The 23,766-nt window shown below is 46.0% G+C and overlaps 1 protein-coding gene across 3 annotated transcripts in view; it reads left to right on the top strand.

Moving 5' to 3' along the window:
* The window catches only part of KCTD1 (potassium channel tetramerization domain containing 1), a 506,279-nt gene that overhangs the window by 329,552 nt on the left and 152,961 nt on the right, over window positions 1-23,766 (top strand). Inside the window, exon 1 of one of the 3 annotated variants that reach the window (XM_069620947.1) lies at window positions 2,235-2,634. The exons of 1 other annotated variant lie outside the window; for it this stretch is intronic. In XM_069620947.1, coding sequence (XP_069477048.1) covers window positions 2,632-2,634 — 3 coding nt within the window. In that variant the 5' untranslated portion in view covers window positions 2,235-2,631. Of the gene's footprint in view, window positions 1-2,234; window positions 2,635-2,781; window positions 4,780-23,766 lie in introns of those variants that run through there. One more of the 3 variants, XM_069620944.1, reaches the window with a different exon arrangement.

Raw genomic sequence — 23,766 nt, 5'->3', positions numbered from 1 at the left:
GAATCCATGAAAGATACCAATGCTGGAGAAATGGAGTTACAGGTAAGAAACTATTCCCTTCTGGCGCAAAATGTGTGCTCCTGTTGGTTAACTGTGGAACTGTAAAGTTGGAAGTCTGAATTGGTTTCGAAAGGAAAAAAACACTCGCGGTGGAATCCAGGGTTCATTTGCTATAAATGAAAGTAGTGCATCGGTGTCTGTCACCACGTCGCTGAATTGTGTAATTTTAGGAATGCTTGATCAATGTCCATTAATAGGGTATAATGAGCGTGTGCGCCTCTTGCCGAGACAGTTGGATTGTATGGCTTTCCGTTTATTTTTCCAACCTCCCATTGTTTTTGTAGATGCTCGTGTTGGCCGCAGGAGGGTGCAGTGCCCCCTGGAGACCAGTGCTTTTCTTTTCTCAACACGTTGCTCTGGTCCGAGGCGGGCACAGGGCACCTACAATGCGCAACCACCCTGCTGTGGGCTTTCATGGTCATTAACGGGGGTTGGGCACAGTCGTGGAATCTGCATTGTAATGTGGGACCATTCAAACTAGTCTCGCCACAAGACCCATCACACGAGTTATTGTTTACTTCTGTGTAGCACTTAAGAGATGTTTTTTCTGCGGAGCGTCCAACGTCTAGTTAAAAAAAAAAAAAGTTAATTAGGCAAAATGTTTGAAATTCGGATCCACATTTTTAACCTTTTAAACTTGCATTTAGAAGCCACACGTTGCAAAACATACAGTGCTACCTAAAGACAAACTTAAAGTTCCATGTTTGCAAATGGTATGTAAATGTCGTGATCTCTGTTACAATTGTGTAATGTGAAAAACAAATAAGAACATTGCCGGTGGTTGGCCTCTGGGTCCAGTTGATGGCTTGGAATGTGCGGACATCAACTGCACGGCTATTTGCAAAACCCTGGTTGGTTCCGGTTTGGGACGTGTTTTAACAGTTTCTTGGTTCCAGCTTTTATTTTTAACCAGTCGATTTGCCCCTGTGTTCCAATAGTTTGCTCCGCAAAAAAAAGTGCTCTGATTCTGACCGGGTGACAATGCTCCAACAAGGAAATGTTTTTCAGGTATGGACTTATAATTGGAATGTGTTGGGCTACTCGATGGAGGGTTTATGTAAAGTTGCAAGAGGAAACGAGGCCTTTACACTCGAGTCCTTTTGGTTTGCTACGCCACGGGGACATGAGGTCATGGGCGGGCGGCAGTTATGGCCTGGGGCCTGGCTACCCGAATGTTGCTTCATTCGTGTGGCAGGAAACGTGTTAGTCGCTTACAAAACCGGCACACGCACACAACACATACAAAAAAAAAACACGTGTAGTGTTTTTTTTTATTTTTAAGAAGCCATGGCACACAACGTATATTTACAGTAACTTTTTTTTAACATGGGCAGCATTTTTTGTGCATGCCCGCTGCCCTCATGGTAAAGTTTTCTGTACACGACTTAAAGCGCGAATCTGCGGTGGTCATGGCGGTGCTCTTCAGTGGTGAAACAGCCCCAGGAGCCCCTTCTGGATCGCGAATTATTCCAAAAATGTGGTCCTTGCTCTCCAGCAGTCTTTTGCCATCGCCGGGGGAGCAGGCGTGGGTGACGCAGGTTCCCCTCCCCCGCGCCCTCCACCCTAGGCTTGGCTCACCTGCCCTCGGGCTGCTGTTGTGCACACGGCCCAGCCTGTCCTCAAAGAGCCTCCCAGTCTGACTCTGCATCGGACTGTCGCTGCACATTGTAATTCGACAGCGCCCTTTCCCCAAGGTGTCTTCTGGGATTCATTCTCTTTAACATCATTCAGTCTACGTTTTTCATCTTAAGATCCTTGATGTTTCTGTTAATTCAGCGCTTTTAAAGCATGCATTAGTTAACCTCTCTTTTTTCCCTATACCCAAGTATACCTCAATCCAGGTTGCTTCCTGGCACCGTGCCAATTGTTTATCGGTTTTGATGTTGCTCTTTCTATTCTATCGGGTCATGTGCATCTCAGATTTCCCTTTAGTCTAAGACGACACCCGCAACCCTGCCACACAGCCCTGTATTACTTTTGTTTTCCTCATTTCTCCCATAACCTTTGCTTCTGCGGCCTCTTGCTCCGCTTAGTTTGTGTTGAGGATGCTTCCCCTTGCACCTTGGGCTTGCTGGGTAGAATTGTCGTGGCTTCCGGACACACGTCGTCCCCGTTTCACCTGCGTAGCATGCATTCGCCTAGTGTGATCTATTCGCACATGCCCTTATATCATGCAGCTGGCCTGGTCTCCCACTTCTCCCCGGCAGTGGCTATAGTCTTTGCCCCCAACCTCTTTCCCTGAGCTATGAGCCCATTATGCTTCAACTGTACTTGTTTTCTCTCTTCCCCCATCAGTGCGTGGCTTTGCTCTCCTCTTCCCGCCTTCTCCCCCCTTCCCTGACTGACAGTCTGGCGATGCCTGCCCTACGCTCTCCGCCTTGCTTCCCCTCCGGCCTTCACCTGTGCCTGAGTGCGGGGGAGGCGCCTTCCCTTGGGCGCACACATGACCGCACAGGCTCAGCCCCTGCCCGCGGGCGCAGATGATGCGGGCAAGGCTGGCGGTGCTGAGCAGCCATAGAGCCAGGGAGCCCACCTCAGCCCAAGCCACGCAGGTGTGCGCCCTCAGAGGACATGGTAAGTGCCGCTGCGGCGCCCCCCGACGAGTTCTTGTTTACCTCTCATGCCCCTCACCCAAGGGTACCTGCGCGGAGTGGTGACGCCCGGCTGACAATGGGCGTGCGGCCCCTTTAAGGGGCGGCTGTGCCTCCCGGTAGCTGAAGGTCATTAAAACACAAAAGCGCTCGGCGCCGCGGTCCAATATAGCGCATGCGCCCTGGCCCGAGGACTGGGCGCACATAAGGAGAGGAAGGCAATATGGCGAGGATGCCTGGCAGCGGGGACTGCGGCGGCACCGTTCCGGCGGCTGCGGGGGGCGCAGTAGGAGGGGAGCCTGGCCCGGACGACCAGCACCCCCGCCTCCTTCTGCTCCCACAGCCCGGCAGTGCAGGGGAGGAGGAGGAGGAAGAAGAAGAGGAGGAGGAAGAGGAGGACGACGACGACATCCAAGAGGTGCGAATACCGGGCGACGAAGAAGATGAGAATGATGACGACGTCGAGGAGCTGCTGGATGAAGAGGACTACGATGAGCTGGACAGCGGCCGGGAGCCTGGGATCCTGGAAGAGGAGGATGGGGTGGCCCTGGGATGGGAGGAGGGCATCCTGCAGCCGGGCGGGCAGCTGGCCCCCGTGCACAGGCTGCTCATGGCAGACGGCACCGAGCAGGAGGGCGACGCCGACCTTGTGGCGCAGGAAGCGGGACTGCCGCCCTCCTCCTCCGCGGCCGCCGCGGCTCTGGAGGCGGACGAGCTGCTGCTGCTGCATCAGCTGCAGCAGCACCAGCCCCCGCGGCCGCCGGAGCGCGCGCGGCTGAGCGAGAACACGCGACTGGCCACTCGCTACGCGGTGCGCATCTTCCGCGAGTACCTGAGCGAGAAGGCGCAGAGCCCGGACTTTGAGCGCATGGACAAGGCGGCGCTATGCCGCGTACTGCGCTCCTTCTACGCCGAGGCGCGCTCCAAGAGCGGCCAACTCTACAGCAAGAGCTCGCTCATCAGCATCCGCTCGTCGCTCAATCGCTACCTCAACGAGCCCCCCTTCAGCCGCACCTTGGACCTGACCAAGGACCCAGAACTACGTGCGGCCAACCTGACCCTTGCCGCTGTCATCAGGCGCTTGGAGGAGCAGGGCGCCGGGCCCGTGGTCCAAAAGCAAGCTATTACACGTTCGGACCTGCGTCGACTCTACACCTCTAGTGTATTTAGCATCCAGAGTCCCTTCGGACTGCTCAATAAAGTTTGGTTTGAGGCCTGCATGTATTTCTGCACAAGGGGGCGTGAGAACCAGCGTGAACTGCAGGAGGGCTCCTTTGGCCTGGCTATGGACGAAGATGGGCGCAAGTTTGTTTACTTCAAGGCACTTGGGCCCTACCACAAGTCGCGCTCCTCCTCGTGGAGCAAGAAGCGGGTCGAGGGTGGTGGGACAGGGGCAGTATTGGGTAACCCTAGCTGCGACGAGGAGAACTTACCACGCATGTACGAGACTGGCACTGAATTTTGCCCATATGCCAGCTTTGTCAAGTACTTGTCTAAGCGGAACCCTCTCTGCCGGGCCTTTTTCCAGAGGCCCCGCGACCACTGCAGCGAGAGTGATGTCACCTGGTACGAAAACAAGGCTATTGGCAAGAACTTACTGGGCACCCGGATGCAGATGCTCTCCAAGGCAGCAAAGCTCTCCAAGACCTACACTAACCACTGCATCGGTGCCGTTTCAGTCGCCACGCTCAACAGCATTGCTGGCATCGGGACCCGCCTTGGGCCTCCCTACCTGATAGATGTGGCAACTGCAGCCCTCAATGGCACCCACTACCAGCACCGACCCCTGCAAGGTAGCAATGCTCCCTACATCCTGCCTAAACCCAGTGGGGGACTAGACACCAAGCCAGAGGTGCCGATAGCAGTTAAGCGCACCATGTATGATCCAGTGCAGGTCTATTGTGGGGATCCTGGGCCCCCTTCGCCTAAGAGACTCTGCCTCCGTCCCCCTCCCCAGGACAGTACTGACTGCCTGCTGGTTCTCTCGGTCAAGGGCGAAAATCAACAGCTACCAATGCTTCCTATCCCATCCCCTGCCGCCCCCAATGTTGCTTCCCAAACTAACGGACATGCTGTGCACACACCGCCTTCTTTAGTGCCCTCTCCAGCTGTCATCTCTCCCACACAGGTAATATTTCTTTGTGCCAGTTTTCATAGGTTGTAATTTGCTGCTACTCGTTAGAGTACTCGAAAATCAAGCTTTGTAATACAAAACAACGTAATGGGCATTCGTACTGTGCCCAGCACAGGGGCCTCTTGGTGCTAAGGCGTGTCCGAGGGGATATTGTGTTTTTGTACCCACTCCTAGGTTGCCAGACCTTGGAATGTTGTGGGAAGATGAGGGCTGTGGGTTGAGAAGGAGTTGAAGTTATGAACGATTATAACATCCGTGCAGGTACTGTGCGTACGTTTTTTTTTTTAAATTGCACACGTTTCTTCCGCTGTAATATGATTCTAAAAGCTTGTGCATTGTACCATGCTATTTTAGTTTGCTGCACTAAAAGCTATTAAGCATTGGGCTTAAAGCAGTGACCTGTAGTACCCCCATTTTCTGGTTTTAATTGATTCCAGATCTCCTTCATTTTCATGCTTTAACGTGTAAATAATTCATTTTCATGCGTACAAGAAGTGTCAAATACTACTATCCACATTTCTTCATGTGTATACCACCTTCTGCGAATTAGGTCTGTCACACTTGTCTGTAGGTCTCAGACAAGTGTGCATCCAGTTCATAAGACCCAGACTAACTTCGTGCCTGGAGAAACAGATATGCAAGTTATTTCAGAGCAGTGTTTTCACGACTTGTGGAGTCCCGAGGCAGTGCAGACACACAGCACAAGTGGTAAGAGCTTTTTGTGTTACTTTTTAATTCCCTTCGGACATATTCATGAACACACATAAAGGCAATATGCGTTAACGCAGCGAAAACAAATTGCTTGATGTAACTTCACCACATTCACCTTCTTTGCTTTTTGATTTTAACTTGGCAATGCATCTTTAACTCATTGTTTGCACAGCATCCATAATCTTCACGGTCATCCTCAATTTGCGGTCCACAAATGGTGCCGGGACTGAATAGGTATCGAAGCCCAGATAGTCTTGTTTTCTCAGACGTGGAAGTGCTAGGAGTTCCTTTGAGTAAAATATCTGTGAATGGGGTGCATCCTGTCAGCATTCCAGGAACTACTAAACGGTTCAAATGCCATGTGCCATTCCACATTTTGCAAAAGGCTGAATTAACCGCTTCATCTCGCTGATTTGTGCTGTAAGCCTGGAAGGTAATCAATTGGATTGCATGGTGTCCTGGCGCATAGCACATGCATTTGCATGTCAACATTCCAAATAACTTTGACTTGTGTGAGGAGAGCTGCCATGAACATTTCAGCTTGACCTGGGGTATGATGCAGGCCCAAAGTTTTCCAGCTGCTGTGCAAAGAGCTGGTTGCAAGATGATGATCGCGGTAAGTCTGCGTTTAGGGAGTGGAAGAACGTGAATTGGATTGCTTGTGGGCGGGCCACTTGCCGAGTTTGAGTAACACTTCTTCACCTGCTTGTAAACCCTTGGATTTGAGGACAGATTGTGTTAACTTCTATGCTGTGCCATTACGTTTGGAAACCAGTACTAGGAGCATAGTGCGACACAGCGTATTTGTGGAATATACGGGTGTGTACTCTGATCGCAGGTATTGTGTGTGGGTAAATTGCACATGAGCTGTAGACCTTCATCGTGGTGAAAGGCATGATATTAGTTGTAGCTTGTTCAGGTGAGGCAGTTATGCAATCTGCATTCACGGATGGCATGCTCGCTCCTGCCTTGGCATGTGCTCACGCTGGATTAAAAAAAAAAGCGCAGTGGCACATACTTGGTGCTGTAGATGTGCTGCTTTTTTTTGTAAATGTCCGGACAAGTGCAGTCTGAGCCACACACGGGCTGTATATTGTATCACGCTTTGTGCGGAAAGTTATCTCCACTTTGTCGGACTTCTGAAAGGACAGCCCTTCTTGCCCCGTTCAGAGGGCATGTGCAGTATTGTTAGAAGTTGTGGCTGAGCAGGATCTTCAACTTGTTTGACCCAGAAAGTAGGATTACGTAAAATGCCTTTAGGCCATCGTAGATGGCACAGTTTTGAAAACAAACGCCGCTTTGTGTGTTCTGTGGAATTCGTATGCATACATTTTAGCGAGTCGAGCCGACTGTGTCTGTGTGTGAGAGTGGCGGGGGAGGTTGTCATGAGTGGACTGCGGGGGTACTAGCGTCCACTTCCTGGTTTGTGTAGCAAACGTATTTGATATTTCGGTTCTTTTTCTTAAGCCTTTTTTGTTCAGATTGCACAGGAGCACGTGGTGGTTCAGATTTAGATGCTGAACCGAACACTTTCATACCGTAATGGTGTGTTTGATGATCCTTAATGGTTATTCCTAAATGTTGGTTTTAGAGTGGCCTTTTTTTCACTGTGAAAGGCTTTTCAAACTAGGCATGTCTTTTTAATGGGTGGTCTTTCTAAGAACCATCAATCGACGTGCCTTCGAGGCTGCATCCTCCCAGTGGCTCTGGGCCGGCCAGCCTTCACAAGTAGAGACATTTCTACGTGCCTTCGGAATTGCAGGTTGTCCTCAGTGGCACCATATTTTTGAAGTGCTTTTTGTTAGCCGTGGGCTGTACTGTGAAGTGCTACCCACTCTCTGTTCATATTATGGATCAAATTCTTGCAAAGCTTGTTTGGGAACTGGGGAACCGAGTGGGCTGGGCCTGTATGTCTGCCTCCTTCCCCAGGGACACCCCCTCTATTGATCAAGTCCACAGTCTGTGTGCCCAGGACACAATTAAGATTCCAAGCGGGTTAGAGTGGCGATGCTAATATGAAGTGAGATTTCATCATGTAAACTCATTGAAGCAGTTAACGCCAGTAACCACAAAAGTGTGCAGTTAATAAAGAGCACATTTCAAGTGTAGCCTGGATGAAAGTGTTTTCTGCCATGCGTACATGATTTCATAGTTACACCTAGGTCTTTCTGTGTCTTGGTACCTTTTCTACTTGACTGCCCCTTCAGGATTTCACTTCTACTTACTTTTCCTCCCACCACCCCATTTCCTGCATTGTTTTTCCTCTACACCCTCTAACCTACTCTGTCTTTTCCTTCTCTTCTGCACATTGAAGTTGTCTTTAGATGGCCAAGTTGTTATTCAAGAAATGTATGTAACTGGGGGCCAGTGGCCTTGTTTTCTTGGTACACTATTGCTCTGTTCCTTGGTCTCCACCTCACTACCATGACCCTGCTTCCTTTTAGTGCCGTTCATCGCTTTCTCTTCCAGCAGCTTCATTTCACTACCCAACTCCACTGTGTCTTATTCCGTAATATTGCCTTCATCAAAAGAACTCTTAAAATGTTGCTCTTCCCCTCAGACCTGTCCTAGAGACTGGAGTCTGTCAGAACAAGCAGATGTCAATTGCTCCGGATGAATACAACCTGGTATTCTAACCCACCTCTTTTCTGTGCCCCTCCTGTTCAGTCTCCAAATACCCACGTAAATGGCTCCTCACTATGCATTATAGCCCATGACTTCTTCCACTAGCTATACGTTTGACAAAAAAAATATACGTCAGTCTTTTTAACCTGCTCACAGAAAACCGGGCCTGTGTGTGAAGTCCTTCCTCAGCAAGCCTGCAGTGCTACGGGAACAGAGCAATGGCACATGGTCATTATTTGAATGCCATCTATGATTAATGTGATCTTGTAGTTTTCTTCAGCGTGACCATGTTTTTGCCGTTTATTACACTAGTCACTTTGTATTGCCATCCCAAAGCTTGGTCTTGGTTTAGTAGAAACAATGATTGCTTCACCGTTCTCTTCTTGACTCTACGCCTATTGGAACTGAGAAAAGAAGTCCAGCGATCTTTCTGTACTTGCAGACGTGAAGCGAAGGATGGATCGAATTGTCAGCAATGAAGAGTTTCAAAAGTTTCGACATTGTTGATCTTGAGTATTGGACGGCATGTCTCCCTCAAAAAATGAAGTGGTCACTTCCGCGTAGCTTCAAGAGTGTCCAGTTGCATTGGTGCATGTGATTTCCTGCACAGACAAATAACACATATGGGAGGAGAAAACTGGCATTCTCGAAACCACCACAAGTCCCAATTTATTTCACACAAACATTTGGTCGTATCTTTTTCCCCCCGTAACTTTGTATCCGCCACGTTTCAAAATGTGACAATTTTGGTAATTGACATTACCTTTTTATTTCTTAAAGAAAAAGTTCACTGCCTTTTTCTATGTATTAAAGAAAAGCTTCACTACTGTAGAATCTGACTATACAGTAGAATTTGCACTGATGAGCATTAATGCTATTGATGTACGTAAGCTAAAATGCCCCTTTTTTGCTTTTTAAGTGTTGCATGAAAAAATATACACGCCCGTGTGTTTTCATACACGATTCATGCTCATAAACGATTCCTGCTGATAAATAATTTTAAAATAATGCATAAGGAGGTGGGAACTGTTGAGATATATGTGGGCAGTTTGATTGGCAGCAGTGTATTGATCAAACACTTGTCACAATCGGAACAATTTTAATTTTTTCAAAATTCTGCGCAGTGCTTAACTTCTAAACCCGAATGGACGCATTGAAGGAGTTGCTCAACTTCAATAAGGGGCGACCAGCAGGGCTGTAGTTTCAACGTTCTGGTAAACTGTCACTCCAGTGTTAACTCAAATCATTGTGAAGCGTGGCTTTGTGGACCAGGTCCTGGACATGGACAAGCAGGAATGTGGGTGTTCATTTTTTTTTATAGCACATACCTGCCGTAAGAGCAACAGAATAGTGTACAGATGACAGAGCAAAACATTGGCAGCAAGAAGTAAACATCAGAGCACAATATACAGATGGGTGTGTGCACAAGATCGCCGGACTCAAGGTTAGACCAAGATTTTGTTGAAACAGCTGCCCCTTCAGTTCTTCTCTATACTGAAGACTACTTGGAGCAGTCCGGATTGCCACAGTATTCAGTGTCCGAGGACTGGAGTGTTGCATGAGGACAGTTTCCTAGTTTTCTCCTTTGTAGGCTACTCTAGTTTTCAGTGTGGCGATGGCATTTTCAGCTGGCATTGTGCCGCCCAGTGTTTGTTTGGCCATCTGGTAAGCCGATAAAGGAGAGGCGGTAGCCATGTAGGTGAGGCACGTGGTTTTGAACCCGATCTTAGCTACGATGGGAGTCTGGGTAATTCACACAGTCTAATGTCCTAGAGCGGTGATCTGCAGCATGGCAGGTAGCTCTGAGTGGGGTAAGGCTGTGACAAATTTACTTGAGCCCTGCATGAGTACAAGGATGAGCAGAGGCTAAAGTGGCCTACACGGCTCTCGTTTCTACAGCCCAAGAGCCAACGTAATCCTAAATGTAAAACTGGTACAGTGAAGAGATATACCTCTCTTGCTTTTTATAGTAACTTGGGCCAAGGGCAATATCGCGGGATCTGAAAGTGGCTCACAATGTGTCACTTATTCCCAAGGGGGTGCCCCCCTATGAGGCTAGCAAGGTGAGCCTGCTATGCAATAACCTCCCTAGTACTAGAGGAACTTGGGAGCACACCGGGAGAGACTCCCCCTTTGGGGACAAGGTCTCCCTTCCCAGTTGAAACTCCCTAGAGGACCTTGCAAAATAACACCTTTAAAGCTTTCTGAGATGAGAACTATGACGAAAAGGTCAATGTGTTATTGCAGTCACCAAATGGAAAACCTCCTTTTAAACTCCCATTCCACTGGGATGAAGAAGAGGATTTATGGAGGAGAGGAAAATCCACCAGAGAAAAAGGAACAACGTTTTGTGCAGGGAATCGCCATGGCTACATCAACCGAAAAAAGGGAAGAGCTTGGAGAAATCACAGAAGAACCTGTGGGTTTCAAAAGGAGACAAACACTGACTTCAAAGTGAAACAGAGACAAGACGAGTGAATAAGAATCTTTGTTGGACTGCTCATACTCGTCTTAGTCCAGAAGGAAGTTTGTACAGACAGTACAATGAGCTGTGAAAGAGGAATATTCTGGGAACGACGAAGTTATAATTCATACTAGGAAGGCCTAAGTGAAGGAAAATAACTGGTTATAAGCAGGAATCCTAGAGCACGCTGGGATTGGGAAAACTATATCCAAATAAAGAGCAGAAAGAAATCAAAGACTAAACTATTCAGGAACATAGGTTATAGCCCAGAAGGAAATTAGAGTTCTAGGATTTTTACCAGGGGAAAAGAAAAGGACCAACCCTTCTAGAAGAGAACAAGAGCAGACTTTGCAATCCGGAACAATAATAGATCAACTGTCGGAACTCATACAAATAATCACTAATCTGAAAAGTGGCTGAAGGATAAGTCAACACAGCGCAGGAGAAGCACTCCTGCTTTCGAGTTGATTGAATAAATGGTAGGGTCAGATAGGTTAGAGTTGGACATTGGGCAGTTCAATTTCAAGATATTCACGGAGGACTGACTAGCACCATAGCTAATTTCATTAGGTAGGGATGCCTTGTAGAATAAGGAAAGACGGGCTTTCTTCTTTTTTTTGCCTTAATAAAGCTACCACTGAAATGTCTAATCCGAGTCTGTGTCCTTCTACTGACCTAGCACATTGCAAAAAGAATAAGTGACCTAACCCTGTTCCCTTCCCTTTTGCCTTGTGGCAAGTTGAAATACTGTCTTGCTGTATAAGTGCCTTTAAAGAGGTGTTCTCATTCCCCGTCCCACAGTGTAACCGAGATACTTGGTTGTCTCTGCAGCAAATCCACCTTTTCCTAGGTTTGTGTAATCCTGCCCCCTTGAGGGCTGTAGTCGCCTTTAAGAGATGGTGAAGGTGTTCTTCCCATGAGGAGCTGTATATGACAGTGTTGTCTAGATGGGCAGCAGCGTACGACTCGTGGGGTTGTCGTAATTGTAGTAAGGTTTGAAAAGGGGCAGAGCCCCTTGCAGTCCAAAGGGAAGTACTGTAAACTGAAAAAGGCCGTGTGGGGTCCAAAAAGCGGTCTTTTCTTGGTCGTCTGTTCGAAGTGTAATTTGCCAGTAACCCTTGGTGAGATCGATCATGCTCAAATACACGGCGAGCCTAGATTCTTTAGTAGCTCAGCTATGCAGGGCATAGGATAGGGTTCATAACGGAAATGGCATTTAACTGACGAAAGTCCATACAGAATCTTGTGTTGCTGTTTTTTTGGGACCAGTACGACTGGTGAACATCACAGGCTTATTTTAACATTTCATTGATTTCTCTGGCGACTTCATTTCTTTTGGCCTCTGGTATTGGATAATGATTATTTTCCCACCTCAGTCCTGATGGAATGTTCTGCCTGGTTGGTTCTGCCAGGTATACCAGAGAAGATGGGAGCCACAGGGGCTAGGATATGGAACTGTTCTTTCCTTTGGGTATCCCTTAACTGGGCCCCTAGCAGCCCATCATAGATAACACTTTGGCTGCTTGAGACCAGTTCTTCGGGCACTGATAGATCCACATTTATGGCGTTCGGAACTGGGATTGGGGGCACCTTCCAGCACTTCAACAGGTTAATGTGATAGTTCTGTAGCGTTACCCGTCGGTCGGGCTGTTCTGCTTCGTAATTGACTGGTCCCAATACCGTGTCACTTTGTATGGACCCTTCCATTGGGCCAGTAGTTTGTTTTCGCTAGTGGGAAGTAGGACCAACACCTTATTGCAACGTTTGAGTGAGTCAAACCCAAGCTGTCCTATTATAATAATTTTCGTGTAGGTCCTGTGCCCGGCCTAGATTATCTCGGGCCAATTCACTTAAACGTCCCAGATGTTCCTGTAGATCAAATACATAGTCTGTGAGATTAGTTTCTTCTTGTGCTTCCCATGTGTCTCTCAGAATCTCGAGTATGGTCTTGGGTTGTCTCCCAAACAGGAGTTTGAAAGGGGAGAATCCAGTGGAGGATTGTGGGGTAACACAAAGAACCATAAATACACAGGGTAGTGCTTGATCCCAAGAAAGGCCAGTAGGTCCTGTTGCTCGCCGTAGCATTTGTTTGATGGTTTGATTATACTTCTCCAGCAGTCTGGGGGTTATAGACCGACGTTTTCAAGTGTACGATCTCCATGGTTTTGCAGACTGGTTTCATGATGTTTTGTGGTTATTATCTTTAGGGGACTGATGGTGGCACGGTTGACACTGATGTCCTCTGGATATTGTATTGCAGGGCTGGACTCTGGGACTAGCGCTGGATATTGCAGTGCAGGGCTGGACTCAGGAGGGTGAAGGGGGCGCTAGTGTAGGTGTCATGGTTTATTACACGGCAGCCAGAGAACACCTTCCCCTATAGTGTATGTGTAGCACAATAAAACGCTTTTTTATTTTTAGTATTATATGGATTCTTTTTGAGTAGACCTCCAACCCGTCTCGCACCCAACCTCCACCAGCACCCCTTGTCGCAATGCACTAGGAACCAGGCCGGTGTGTATTAATAAGATAATTTATTATTCAATGTAAATGAGGGTAATCAAAATACAACCGCAACCACAATTTTGGCAACTCAAATGCAATATCCTATCTAGAGCACTCAGGTTGAAATAGACTGTTACGATCGCTTTTGTTTTAATGACAAGAGGAAAATAACAATTCCACACAGTGATAGCACCTACAGTTAAGCACTCCCCCCTGCAACACTCACTCCCAAACAGCAATTGGACTTGATTCCTTTGAATGAAAGGCAATGGCAAGGAGTAGGAATATAGGGGGAAAATCGGTTTTGGGTTTAAGCCGTCGCCACAATATGGGAAGCAAGCAAAATGGAAGAATGGGGTTTTTATTATTTCTCACAACTGCTAGGGGACAGAATAGAAGGCAATTCATACTGCTTACATTTAGGAGACAGGCAAAGTTTTAGAGAACACTAATCAGCACACCAGGGAAAATAGAAATAAAGTAGGAAAATAATTTTTAGGGAGAAGGCAGATGCAAAGGGAAAATACTGTGGCAAATGGAAATTCGGTTGCACTGAGGCTTATTATGACAGGCTCTGGGAAAGGGGTTTAGTTCACAAAACTAAAATCGGTTTTGGTTCAGGCTGACGGATGCAAAGAGGAATGACACTGGCAAATGAAAATTCACTTAGCAGGGCATAATTTAAACACCAGGATAAATTAGCCTTTCAGCTCCCGAGGGGATTGATTCTTTTGGGCAATACTTTGACTATAACTATTAACAAAAACACAGGGAAAAATGTTGGTTTCGAACTCCACCGATCCTGTGGAACTTCAATGGGGAATTAATTGATTTACTTAAAAAAAAATACTAATTTACACACACATTATGGGGTTTTTCAATCTGGATATGCTGACATACACAGGCAAACAAGAGATTCTTCTATGGGGAGATGGCTGAACTACACTGGCAATTGGGGTTTTCAATGGGGAAATATTGGATGCACTGCTACAAAATGAAGGGCTTATACAATTTAAGGCTGGGATGATTGCTACTTGCATAGCAAGCCTTTAAGGATCAGGAAGCCAGCTGCATCTCGGGACACTCTGGACAGATAGGGCAGGGGGTCTGGTCACTCAACTCTCAAAGATGGTAAGTTTCAGCAGCCTTCCCTCTGTCCTCCTTTTTCTGTCTTCCCCGGTTGTTGTGTGTCCTAGTTCAGTCCCCTTTATGTAGCTGAAATGACATCATTAATTTTACAATCTAGAGGAAGTACCCTGCAATAATCTGTGCCGCTAGGATTTGACAGTTATCCTCTCTCTCTCTCCGCCCCCAGTCAGGATTGGTTTAGGGGTTGGGAGCACCATCTGTCTTTTTCCGTTTGTCGCCATCCTCGCGCCTTGAAACACTTGTGAATAGGCGCGTTATAAATGCCATATCATATCCTTTGTTCTCCTTACAACTTTTTGGCAAAACTAGTTATGTATCACAACTTCATAATTGTACTAGCAACTGCCATGCGAAACATATATTCTGTTTTAGCTGATCATGGAGAATTAAATAAGCCAACCACCAAATCCGTATGATGTAGCATGTCCATGTGTCACATTTTTGTCGTTTTCATTAAATGTACAACGGGTATGAATATGTACGTTTTCAAGCATATTCCTAATTTCATTTTCCACCTTTTCACCCACTCTCACATTTGTAACCTGTTCAGATCAGCCAGAAACCTAGTCTAACTGGCCAATACAGTTCAGAGTCACAGGTAGATGCATTTTATACCCCCAAAACCGCCTGGAAATTACATGAAAATGGCATAAAAATTAAATTAATTGTCAGTCTGATTGCTGTACAAAATGCCTAAAAAATTAATGTCTTGTTGTTTCTGTCAGCAAATGGGATAGCTGCTACATCCCCCACAGTCCTCTGTTCCCCTGGGTCAGCATATGACCAGAGATTTTTAGGAGTCTCTTTGAAGTTAGTGTGGGCTCTTTGAAGTGGGTGCAACAAGGATTCACATCTTTAGTCCTGCTTCAGCCAATGATGGCCTTCTCTGTGAGTGCAATTTGGAACCATGTCACTGGGTTTCCACTCCCGGTTACCCCCCATCAAATGTGTATTAAACCTGGTGGGGGAAAAACACCCTCTGAGTGCTAAGTCCATCTAATCAGGAAACAAGTGAGTGCGTGATTCTCAATATTACACATTACCTCGGGTGTTCAGGATATACTGTCAGGGAAGAGCTAGGGTCTGTCCCTTTAGGCAGCCACCTCCACCTCTGGGTGTAAGCCAAGCGAGAGGATCACCGAAGGGAGGGACACAAAGGGGGCAGAAGAAAAAACAAAGCCTTTGGATTGAGTATAACCAGACCAAGCTCTGCATGAATGATGAAGTGAAAATCCGGAGTAGAATTTTAGGCAGAAAGTCGACTAGCACTGGCATCATGGCATGCACAGGAAGCACTCGAGGGCAGAAAGGATTACGGGCTGTAGAAGAGGCTGGACAAGCGGGAAGGAAGAAGGGTAGTAGCGACGGGAACAGCAAGGAAGGAAGGGGTACACAGGGGAGCGAGTTGTGGCACGTCTGGTTTCCAGGTGTGCATACCCTTAGATTTGCAGACTCGTCTCTGCGCGCAGCTCTGGCAGCCCTCTTGGTGTGGGCATGTTCAGCCCGACACAGGCACCATCATAGTATGGTCGTACGGGGCAGGTGAGACCGTGTAAAACCTTTCATTGTTGGCACCTGCGTTCTTATGCAAACATTCTTTAATCAATTGCAATTGTGATGGGGTGTTAGAATGAGATGCCTTTTGTACCAGTTACCCTTCCAAACATTCCGCTGACATGCAAGTACTCACAGCAGTCCTTAAGTGTGTGGCTTCAGATGTGAAGAGGAAAGTTAACTGCTTGTAATATTGAAGCTGCTCTAGAATAGAAGTTACATGCCCCCACACAAGTCTGCCCCTCAGTGTATGAAGTTAGCGCCTCTCCCAACATTTGAAGGATTAGCCCCCCCCCCCCCCCACCCGAAATGTTGGCCTTTGTGCACCCCTGGAGATATTGCATATGCCAGGATAAGATCTCGGTTCTCTCAACGGGCTGCAATCTTGGTGTCACTGATCTCATGAAGCATAACCAAATACAGAATGGTTCGGTCGTTCTTCCTCACTGTTTAGGCCCACCCCACTATTTTAATCCTTAAACACTCCCTTCTGAGCATACTTCACAAACACCTGTTTTTAAGAATTTCTTTCCTTCTCTCTTGAATGGAGGCTGTGGATCCCATCCTAGGAGCAACGTAGCATCGGCATCCGCTTTTTAAATTGGTACCCTGTTCTGTGTGTAATTCAAGGGTTACACTTTTAGAATCTTGCTGAATGTTATTTTGACTTCAGTTATTTGAATCGCTTGATCCTTAAGTTTTAATGTAGCTGATCTCTAGATTGGTGCAGCTCAGTGGGTTAATGACCCATTTGAGACGTTTGAGTGCTACCCGTGTAGACCCAGCCCGATCAGCGATCTTCTCTATATTGGAGCCCTTCGTTAATGTGTTCATGCCGATTGCAGAAATGACTGCTCCGAATTAGCAGCAACTGTTTAAATAGTTTTGAGGATGTTAGTGAAGGGTTAAGAATTCCTGTATGAATTTCTGCGGAGTTCGCCATGAACATAACATAAAGGGCCTCATTTGGTAGTCACTCACAGGTTCATAAAAACGTTAGTTTGTAACAGCTGTACACATGCGTTTTTTCTTCTGTCTTCGGCTTTATTCTGCTTCCCACTTGCTGTCTGTACGCCCCTCTGCCCCGTCTCTTATCTTTTTCTGTTTGTCTCTTTCCCTTTCTGTCCAAACCACTGGCCCACAAACCCATTTCCCCCTATCAATGTTACCCCTACTTGCTCCTTGCTGGTGTGTGGTTAAATATCTGGCTTCTTTTGGTTTTCGCCTTTTGTGATTTGCTACCGAATTTCTATATTGCCCATATTTGACGTTTGAAATGCAAAGTATGTACAACTTGCTTATGTTGTGCCCTTTCGCACCACAGTGGTATTTTATTAAGAAGGGGAGCAATACAAATTGACACACTTGCAATGCCAAAACCATTGTAGATCTTCGCTTAGGTTTGCACATCTAAGAATATGCATGTTTGGTCCTGCTACAGTTTCTTTAGTCCTACATACTAAGATTTTCGGGAGTTTACGTTGCTTCCTTTCATTTTTGAAGATGCTATACTGACGGCCTCATGCGCACAATTAAATATGGCAGGACTTTATTGTTCGCTATCAATTTAAAGTGCCAGCCAAAGGGTGATGGGCGACTGATGAAAAAAGACAGAAGCCTCCTTAAAATTGAGCCCTTGTAATCGCCAGCTCTCCTCAAAAAGGAAGAGCTCAGACGTTTGATCAGGATTTATGTGCAGATAGTTGCATCATTTGAACGTAAAAGTACTGGTGGACTTGTGTGGCACATGCATGCATTAGCTTTTATCTTTTCAAAGTGCGTGTGCCTATTGCACAAGAGCTGTATTATTTTAATTTATCACTGAGACGTTCCCTTAGGAAACATCCACATATTAATAAGATACATTTTATAACGGGGAATAATCCCGATCAGCACATTTTCTAGTCCTAGCCTAACCCCAGAGCCCATTTTTAGTTTTGGCTATTAGGTGGCTCTGAAAGTGCTACCTAGAAAGCCACAACTATTGTCAATAAATAAGAGCTTCAAATGGGGGCTTTGAATGTAGGTTTGTAATGCTTTTCAATGCAGTTTGGCATACTAGGATGATTTATGTAATTTGGCTGTGTCCCACCCATTTAACGCCCATTGCTAAGAGAAATCTATTGGATTTTCCTCCTATTTTACCTTCAAACACACACCTTTTTGCACTCTTTGGCTGAATTTCTACTCTGGTGAATTGGTCAGTCATTTTTACTTCCAAAATGGCAGCCGCCATCTGTTCATGTTATTAGAAAGTTATTTGACTTTATTGATGCTTTAAAATGTCTTGCACTTTTCAAGCTGCAATCACCTGATTGGCTGTGCAGTTAGTGATGTGATTGGATGTGCAGTATGTGTTTGTTTCTAGGAAGAAGCCATTTTGTTTCTATATTCGAAGCGAGGACAAGTATGTGAATTTGTGTTGCTTTTGTTTTGTTTTTTTATATTTTTTTTAATTTACGTTGCAAATTTGTGCTGGCGGCAGCCTCACTACATCAAGCCACCGCCGGCACATATTTGCAACGTTAGTGCAATTAATTGAATGTCAGCAGTGGCTTGCCTTTTTTTTATACCACCACCGGCTGGGAGTTTGTTTTACTAATGTTGTGCAAAACAAAAGCAGATCTCAAATAAAAAGGCAGCGTATCTATTCTACTTTTTTTAAGTTCTGTTATAAAAAAAAGCCAATTACAAAAAAAAAATGATGAAAAACACAGATGCATGTGGCATCATCAAACAATTTCCTTCAAAGAACACAAGGTACAAAGCTACAAAATACACAGAAAAGAGTAACAAGCATTGGCAATACCAACTGTTGGGGCTTTTGTATGGGTACTTTCCAGGCACTGCTGTATTGACATGAACTGGATATTGATGGTGGTAGGTGAAAAATGGTGCGAGTACATGGGCATTAATAGCAGTGCCTGGCAAATAGCTAATAATTATACACAAGTCAAAACTGTTAGCATTGCCAATGCTCGATTTTAATAGGACTTCAGTGAAGGATGCATAGTGCCTATAGAGTGACTGAAGGCGGCAGACCTGGTTAAGACATTTTTATTACAGCAGCAGCGCTTTCACAACTCCAATTAAGTCATGAACTATCAGAAGACTGCTTTGAAAATACACTGCCGGGCACTTTGAGTGCAAAGAGTTCCTGTGAGGAGGTATTTAGGGCGTGTGATGCATGAACTTGGGGGAGTGGGGGGTGACTATAGGGATTAGAAAGGCCATGGGCGGGCAAACTACCAAACGCCTACATATTTGTGTCCCTCATATGCCATTTCTATTAACTGGCCATTGATGGTGGCAGCTGCAAAATGGTGCGAGTACCTCGCCATCTAATAGTGTCTGACAAATGCCTCATACTTATACAAGACTGTTGGCTTTGTCAATGCTTGTTACTAATGTCTTAAACACCTGCGTGCATCAAATCTAGGTCCTATTTACGTTTAGCCCTCCCTTTACGATTTATTTCGGGATCTCCGCGCATTGTACACTAATGATCAAATAGGGATTGTCAAAATTGGCTGGTTTATTCGGGTTTCTCGCGAGGGCGCATCTCGCTGGTTTTGGAGCTGTTTTGGGCACACGAGGAGGGCATCTGAGGTCGTGTCTGTCTGTCATTAAAATCCCCAGGAAATGTAGGCTGCTGGCGGAGGAAGGTCACCGGGACATTCGCCCTGGCAATTGGTTTTAATAAGCAGTTGTTCTCTGTAGCCATGGTAACCTTGCAGGCGGGGGTTGGAGTTTTTGAGTAGGGGCAGTAGTATTTATGGTGGCTACTGCTGCTATATAAACCGGTTATTGCCGAATATTTTAAGGGCATCCTTTCCATGCCGTCTGCAGTGACTTTATTCCTGCCTCTTGTGGGATGAGCCGAGGCTGTATTTAAGGGACATAGCCATCGGGATTTGTCAGGTCGGTGTTCTTGCCTGTCCACATGTATCACTACCCACGAGTTGTGTCCGGTTACTCTGCGCGTTGTTTGCAAACGAAAATGTGACATTTCGAGCAAATTATCTTTCAATGAAAATGTGTTCATGTTCCATGCACAAACATTTTGATGCGACTTTTCGTATGAAAACATTTTAACTCGCGATATTAAAACACCTTGTATAGGGGTAATTTGAAAGCCCTATAGACTCTCGCACACTTCATGCTACGGTTCAGTTGCCTGGCATGCCCCCACTGTTCACCGAATTGTTGTGCAGTTCAAGCCACCTACACAGAACCCTTTGTGTGCGTGGCGCTAATTATCAACATCCTTTCTGCACACCCCCCCCCTATTCCCGCCAACCCCCGCCCCGGTTAATTTGAGGAATGAATACATTGCTGAGAGGAATTATGGCCCAAGGCTGTCGCTTCCCCCAGCAGCTCGTTAATTCCCCACTGCCCGCTCCCCTCAGCAATGCACAGGTCCTGCATCATTAGTGCCCAGTTGTGAACAGGAAGCTTGTGCGGCCTGTGATTGTCAGAGTGTACACATGTGACATGTCAGAAGAGTTCCCTCTTCACCTCATCTGACATTCGAGGTTAATGAGTGGAGTGATTATTCAGCACTGACGCCAGATCCCTTTCCTCGGGCGGCAAGGAAGCTTGCAAGACCGAAAAAAGTAATTGGTGACCTTAATTTAGCAAGTTAGGCATTTTTTAGTCTTGTGGTCTCCTTTTGACATGGGAACGGCATGTGAGCAGCGTGCTGACTTCTTTCAAGGGACGTGTTTCAAGTTGTGCACTCATTTGGATCTTGCCCCATACAGCTTAAACCGTTTGTAGCTTTCGAGATATCTTTCCAAGTGCCACAACATAGGTTTTGACATGATCGAAGCAGCGAGTTTTGCGGCCTACTTCCGCCGCCACAGATGATTTCACTTCCTCTCCTTTGCTCGTCTCATTGCCGGTCTTTGGCTCAGGGGAATAATGCTTCCACACCCAGGGCCTGTGTTTGACCACAAACCTGTCAACACAGGTTTGTTTTTCTAATTGGTATCACAAACTAGTGTCAGGGTTGTTTTTCCTCCCCTGCACTTCAATACCTGGTTTAATAAAAATACGACTTTAATATTGGATAATAGGAATTAGCATTTTTACCTAATGGTCACAGGTTTGACTCCCCCACTCGTATCTTCATCCTTCGAAGTTTGAGAACTGATGTTTGTTACCCGACTCAATAGTAATAATTGTATCCGTGCCAAGATGGGTTGAGCGTGTGCTTATAAATACACCCTTTTTTATTGGCACGGACTGTTGGAACATTTTCATTTAAAAAGGTTGTGTTGATTGAAGAATGAATTCAATCATGGGTTGCTTTACTTTTCATTGGCCTTCTCTAAAAGTTCCTATTGCTTTTGTTTTCTTATCAAAAAAGTCCTCCCTATCGGCACGTTAGGCACAAATTGGAGTAGTAACCCTGTGGGCGATTACACCGGCCTTGTCCTGTTGTAACCTAACTATTGATATAGATCTGTACTACACAAGTTGGTAGAGTGACTGAGCAGCCAGACTTATCTCAAGAGGGATCAATGTGAGCTGTAGTATTGAAATCCACAAATACAAGTATCGAAATTACACCTACACAAGGTTTTCTAGTAAAATAATAATTTAACAGTCAAGTTTTAATTAAGCATTCTTTAAAAAGGGCAATGTGCAACAATAAAAATACACTTCCAATAGTTTCTCAGAATCAAGGTCAAGCAAGTAGATAAGCTTTAGAGATGCTTCATACACACCTCCTACACCCTGAGGTGACTTATCTTATTAGGACAGTATTGGCATTTATCACGTTTTTACTTGGTAAATTCTGAGGTTGGCAGATAGGAAACGTTAAGGGAAGGAAAAAGGTTAACCGGTTCTCGGAGCATGTGAGCACTTTTAAATCTCCCAAAGAAGTCTAGATAAAACCTTTCCCAGCAATATTAGTTAAAAGCCAATGTATCGCCTATGAGGGACAGTTAGAATCAAAGTCAATGGACTAGAAGAATCTGCAGGGAGCCAGGACAGCCAAAGCCAATTGGAACAAAGTGTATGGAGCTGAGGCACTTCACAGATAGCAAAAAGTATTGGACAAAGTTAGAGAGTTTGTTGTAGAAAATCACCGTTGGGCCACAAGCTGTTACACTTGTGAAATTTAGAGCTGAGATAAACTCTAGAAAAGCAGCTACTGCAAGTCTCGACTGAGAAAAGCAAGCTACAGAAAAAGAGTGAAGTACCCCTTAGTCAGAACAGTACCTTAGGTTAGACGAAGAGTATCCAGCTGGCTTCTATCTTGGTTGCAGTGTTGCAGATCCTGTGTTCCTGGGCCTCAGTCGTGGGGACAAGAGGGAGGACGTCTGGAGGTCGGTGGCAGCTACAGGCTCTTTTCAATTCAGCGGCACTTTGCAGTTTCAGTGCGGTAAACAGCACCACCAAGGATTTTGGACACCAGTTGGGCTTCCTTCACTCCTAGAGTCCACCACTCCGATGAGGTGACTCGAGCTCGGGTAGTTCTGCTTCGGGAGGGTCCTCAGGAGACTCCTGCAGCTTTTGGCTGGCTTACAGACGTTGCCCTCGACTAGGGATTTCCTGACCCCTGGCACTCGGTTTCAGCAGCAGCAACGAAGTACAGCCAGTTGAGGGAATGTCTTCCAGCAAAGTTAATCTCGGGGTTAGTTGGTCCCACTAACCCAAGGGAAGAAGTCCTCTCTGGAGCTTCTCTTGTCGATTCGGAAAACCAGTTTCAGCACAGCAGCAGGGCTTCATCAGACAGGTCAACGGTTCAGGAGTATGCAGCAAGCTTCTCTTCACGATTCCTTCGGATGTTTTCTCCAGTGGTCGACTGTGTTCAGTCCAAGAAGCCTCGCCTTTTTTTGCAGGTTTCTCCCATTCATGCACAGCATAGCTGTCACTCACACCGCAGGGTGCCCAATCTGGACTGGGTCCATTCAGGTAACCAAGGAGACTAAGGACAGGAGAGTTTTGGGCACCTCCCTCACTTCCCGCCCTGCCAGACACACTGGAGCCAGAGGCGGGTTTCAGTACAAAAGCCCGCCAAAGGCAAATGAACAAAGGTTTTAAACCTGGTTTGGTGTGCAGAGTAAAACCCAAGGAAGACCTAACAAACAAGAAATGCTGGAAAAAATACCGGGGCCATTTTGACACAGTGGTCACCTATGGGTGCTATACTTCAGCGGAGGATTCAGCCTACGGTAGAAAAGCACAATGGTAGGAACCTTTAACCACTGCCACCAGCCATTTAAAGTAGTGAGTGTAACATATATAAAAAATGTTACATGAGTAAGTAGGAAAAGGGGCTACTAAGTAACCCCCAGCACTCCACATAAGATGGAGTGTGCTGGACCTACAAAGAGAAAAGGCAATTAAAGTAAATGTGGCTTTACTATTCTTGGGAACAGTAGTTGTCACAAGAAAAAGTATTTAAACCTTATGAGAAATCTAAAGGATTTCTCTGTGACACTGCTCTGAAAGGGCTCTGTCACCATACACAAAGTAGATGTCCAAGTCCTAGAGTCCAGCAAAAGAGCTGGGAGGTCTCTAAGGTTGAAGGCAGAAATGAGAATTCTCCCTAACAGGGCATCTCTGGTAGTTCACCTGATTTAAACCTGTCCAATAGTGAGTCAGTAACCGGCATTTGGCAGACAGCTGCAATCTTGCATCGTAGATTCCCTGTCTCCCCATGAAAATGCTGAGCATTGGTGAAGAGGTTGTGCTGAAGCCCCATAAACCTGTATAGGGCACACTTGCGCTGATATGTTCTCTGCTCTGATCACTTAGTCAATGCCAAGTTCTTTATTAGATTCAGATTTCTCCATTAACAGTTAAAACAATAATCACAAAAGAGCGCTTGGTACAACAGCATATAATCTATACAGAATGAAGGTATCATTTTAATGCATTATTAAAAGGAGTACATCTCGATAAAACCTAATATTGTGCACCTTGAGCGGATTAAAAAATTCCTTACGTAGATCAAA

This window comes from Ambystoma mexicanum, chromosome 5q (genome assembly GCF_040938575.1).
Source record: "Ambystoma mexicanum isolate Mex_15411 chromosome 5q, UKY_AmexF1_1, whole genome shotgun sequence".
In the NCBI taxonomy this organism is placed as follows: domain Eukaryota; kingdom Metazoa; phylum Chordata; class Amphibia; order Caudata; family Ambystomatidae; genus Ambystoma; species Ambystoma mexicanum.
The sequence above is the reverse complement of the archived record's forward strand: the minus strand, read 5'-3'. Positions and strand labels throughout refer to the sequence as shown.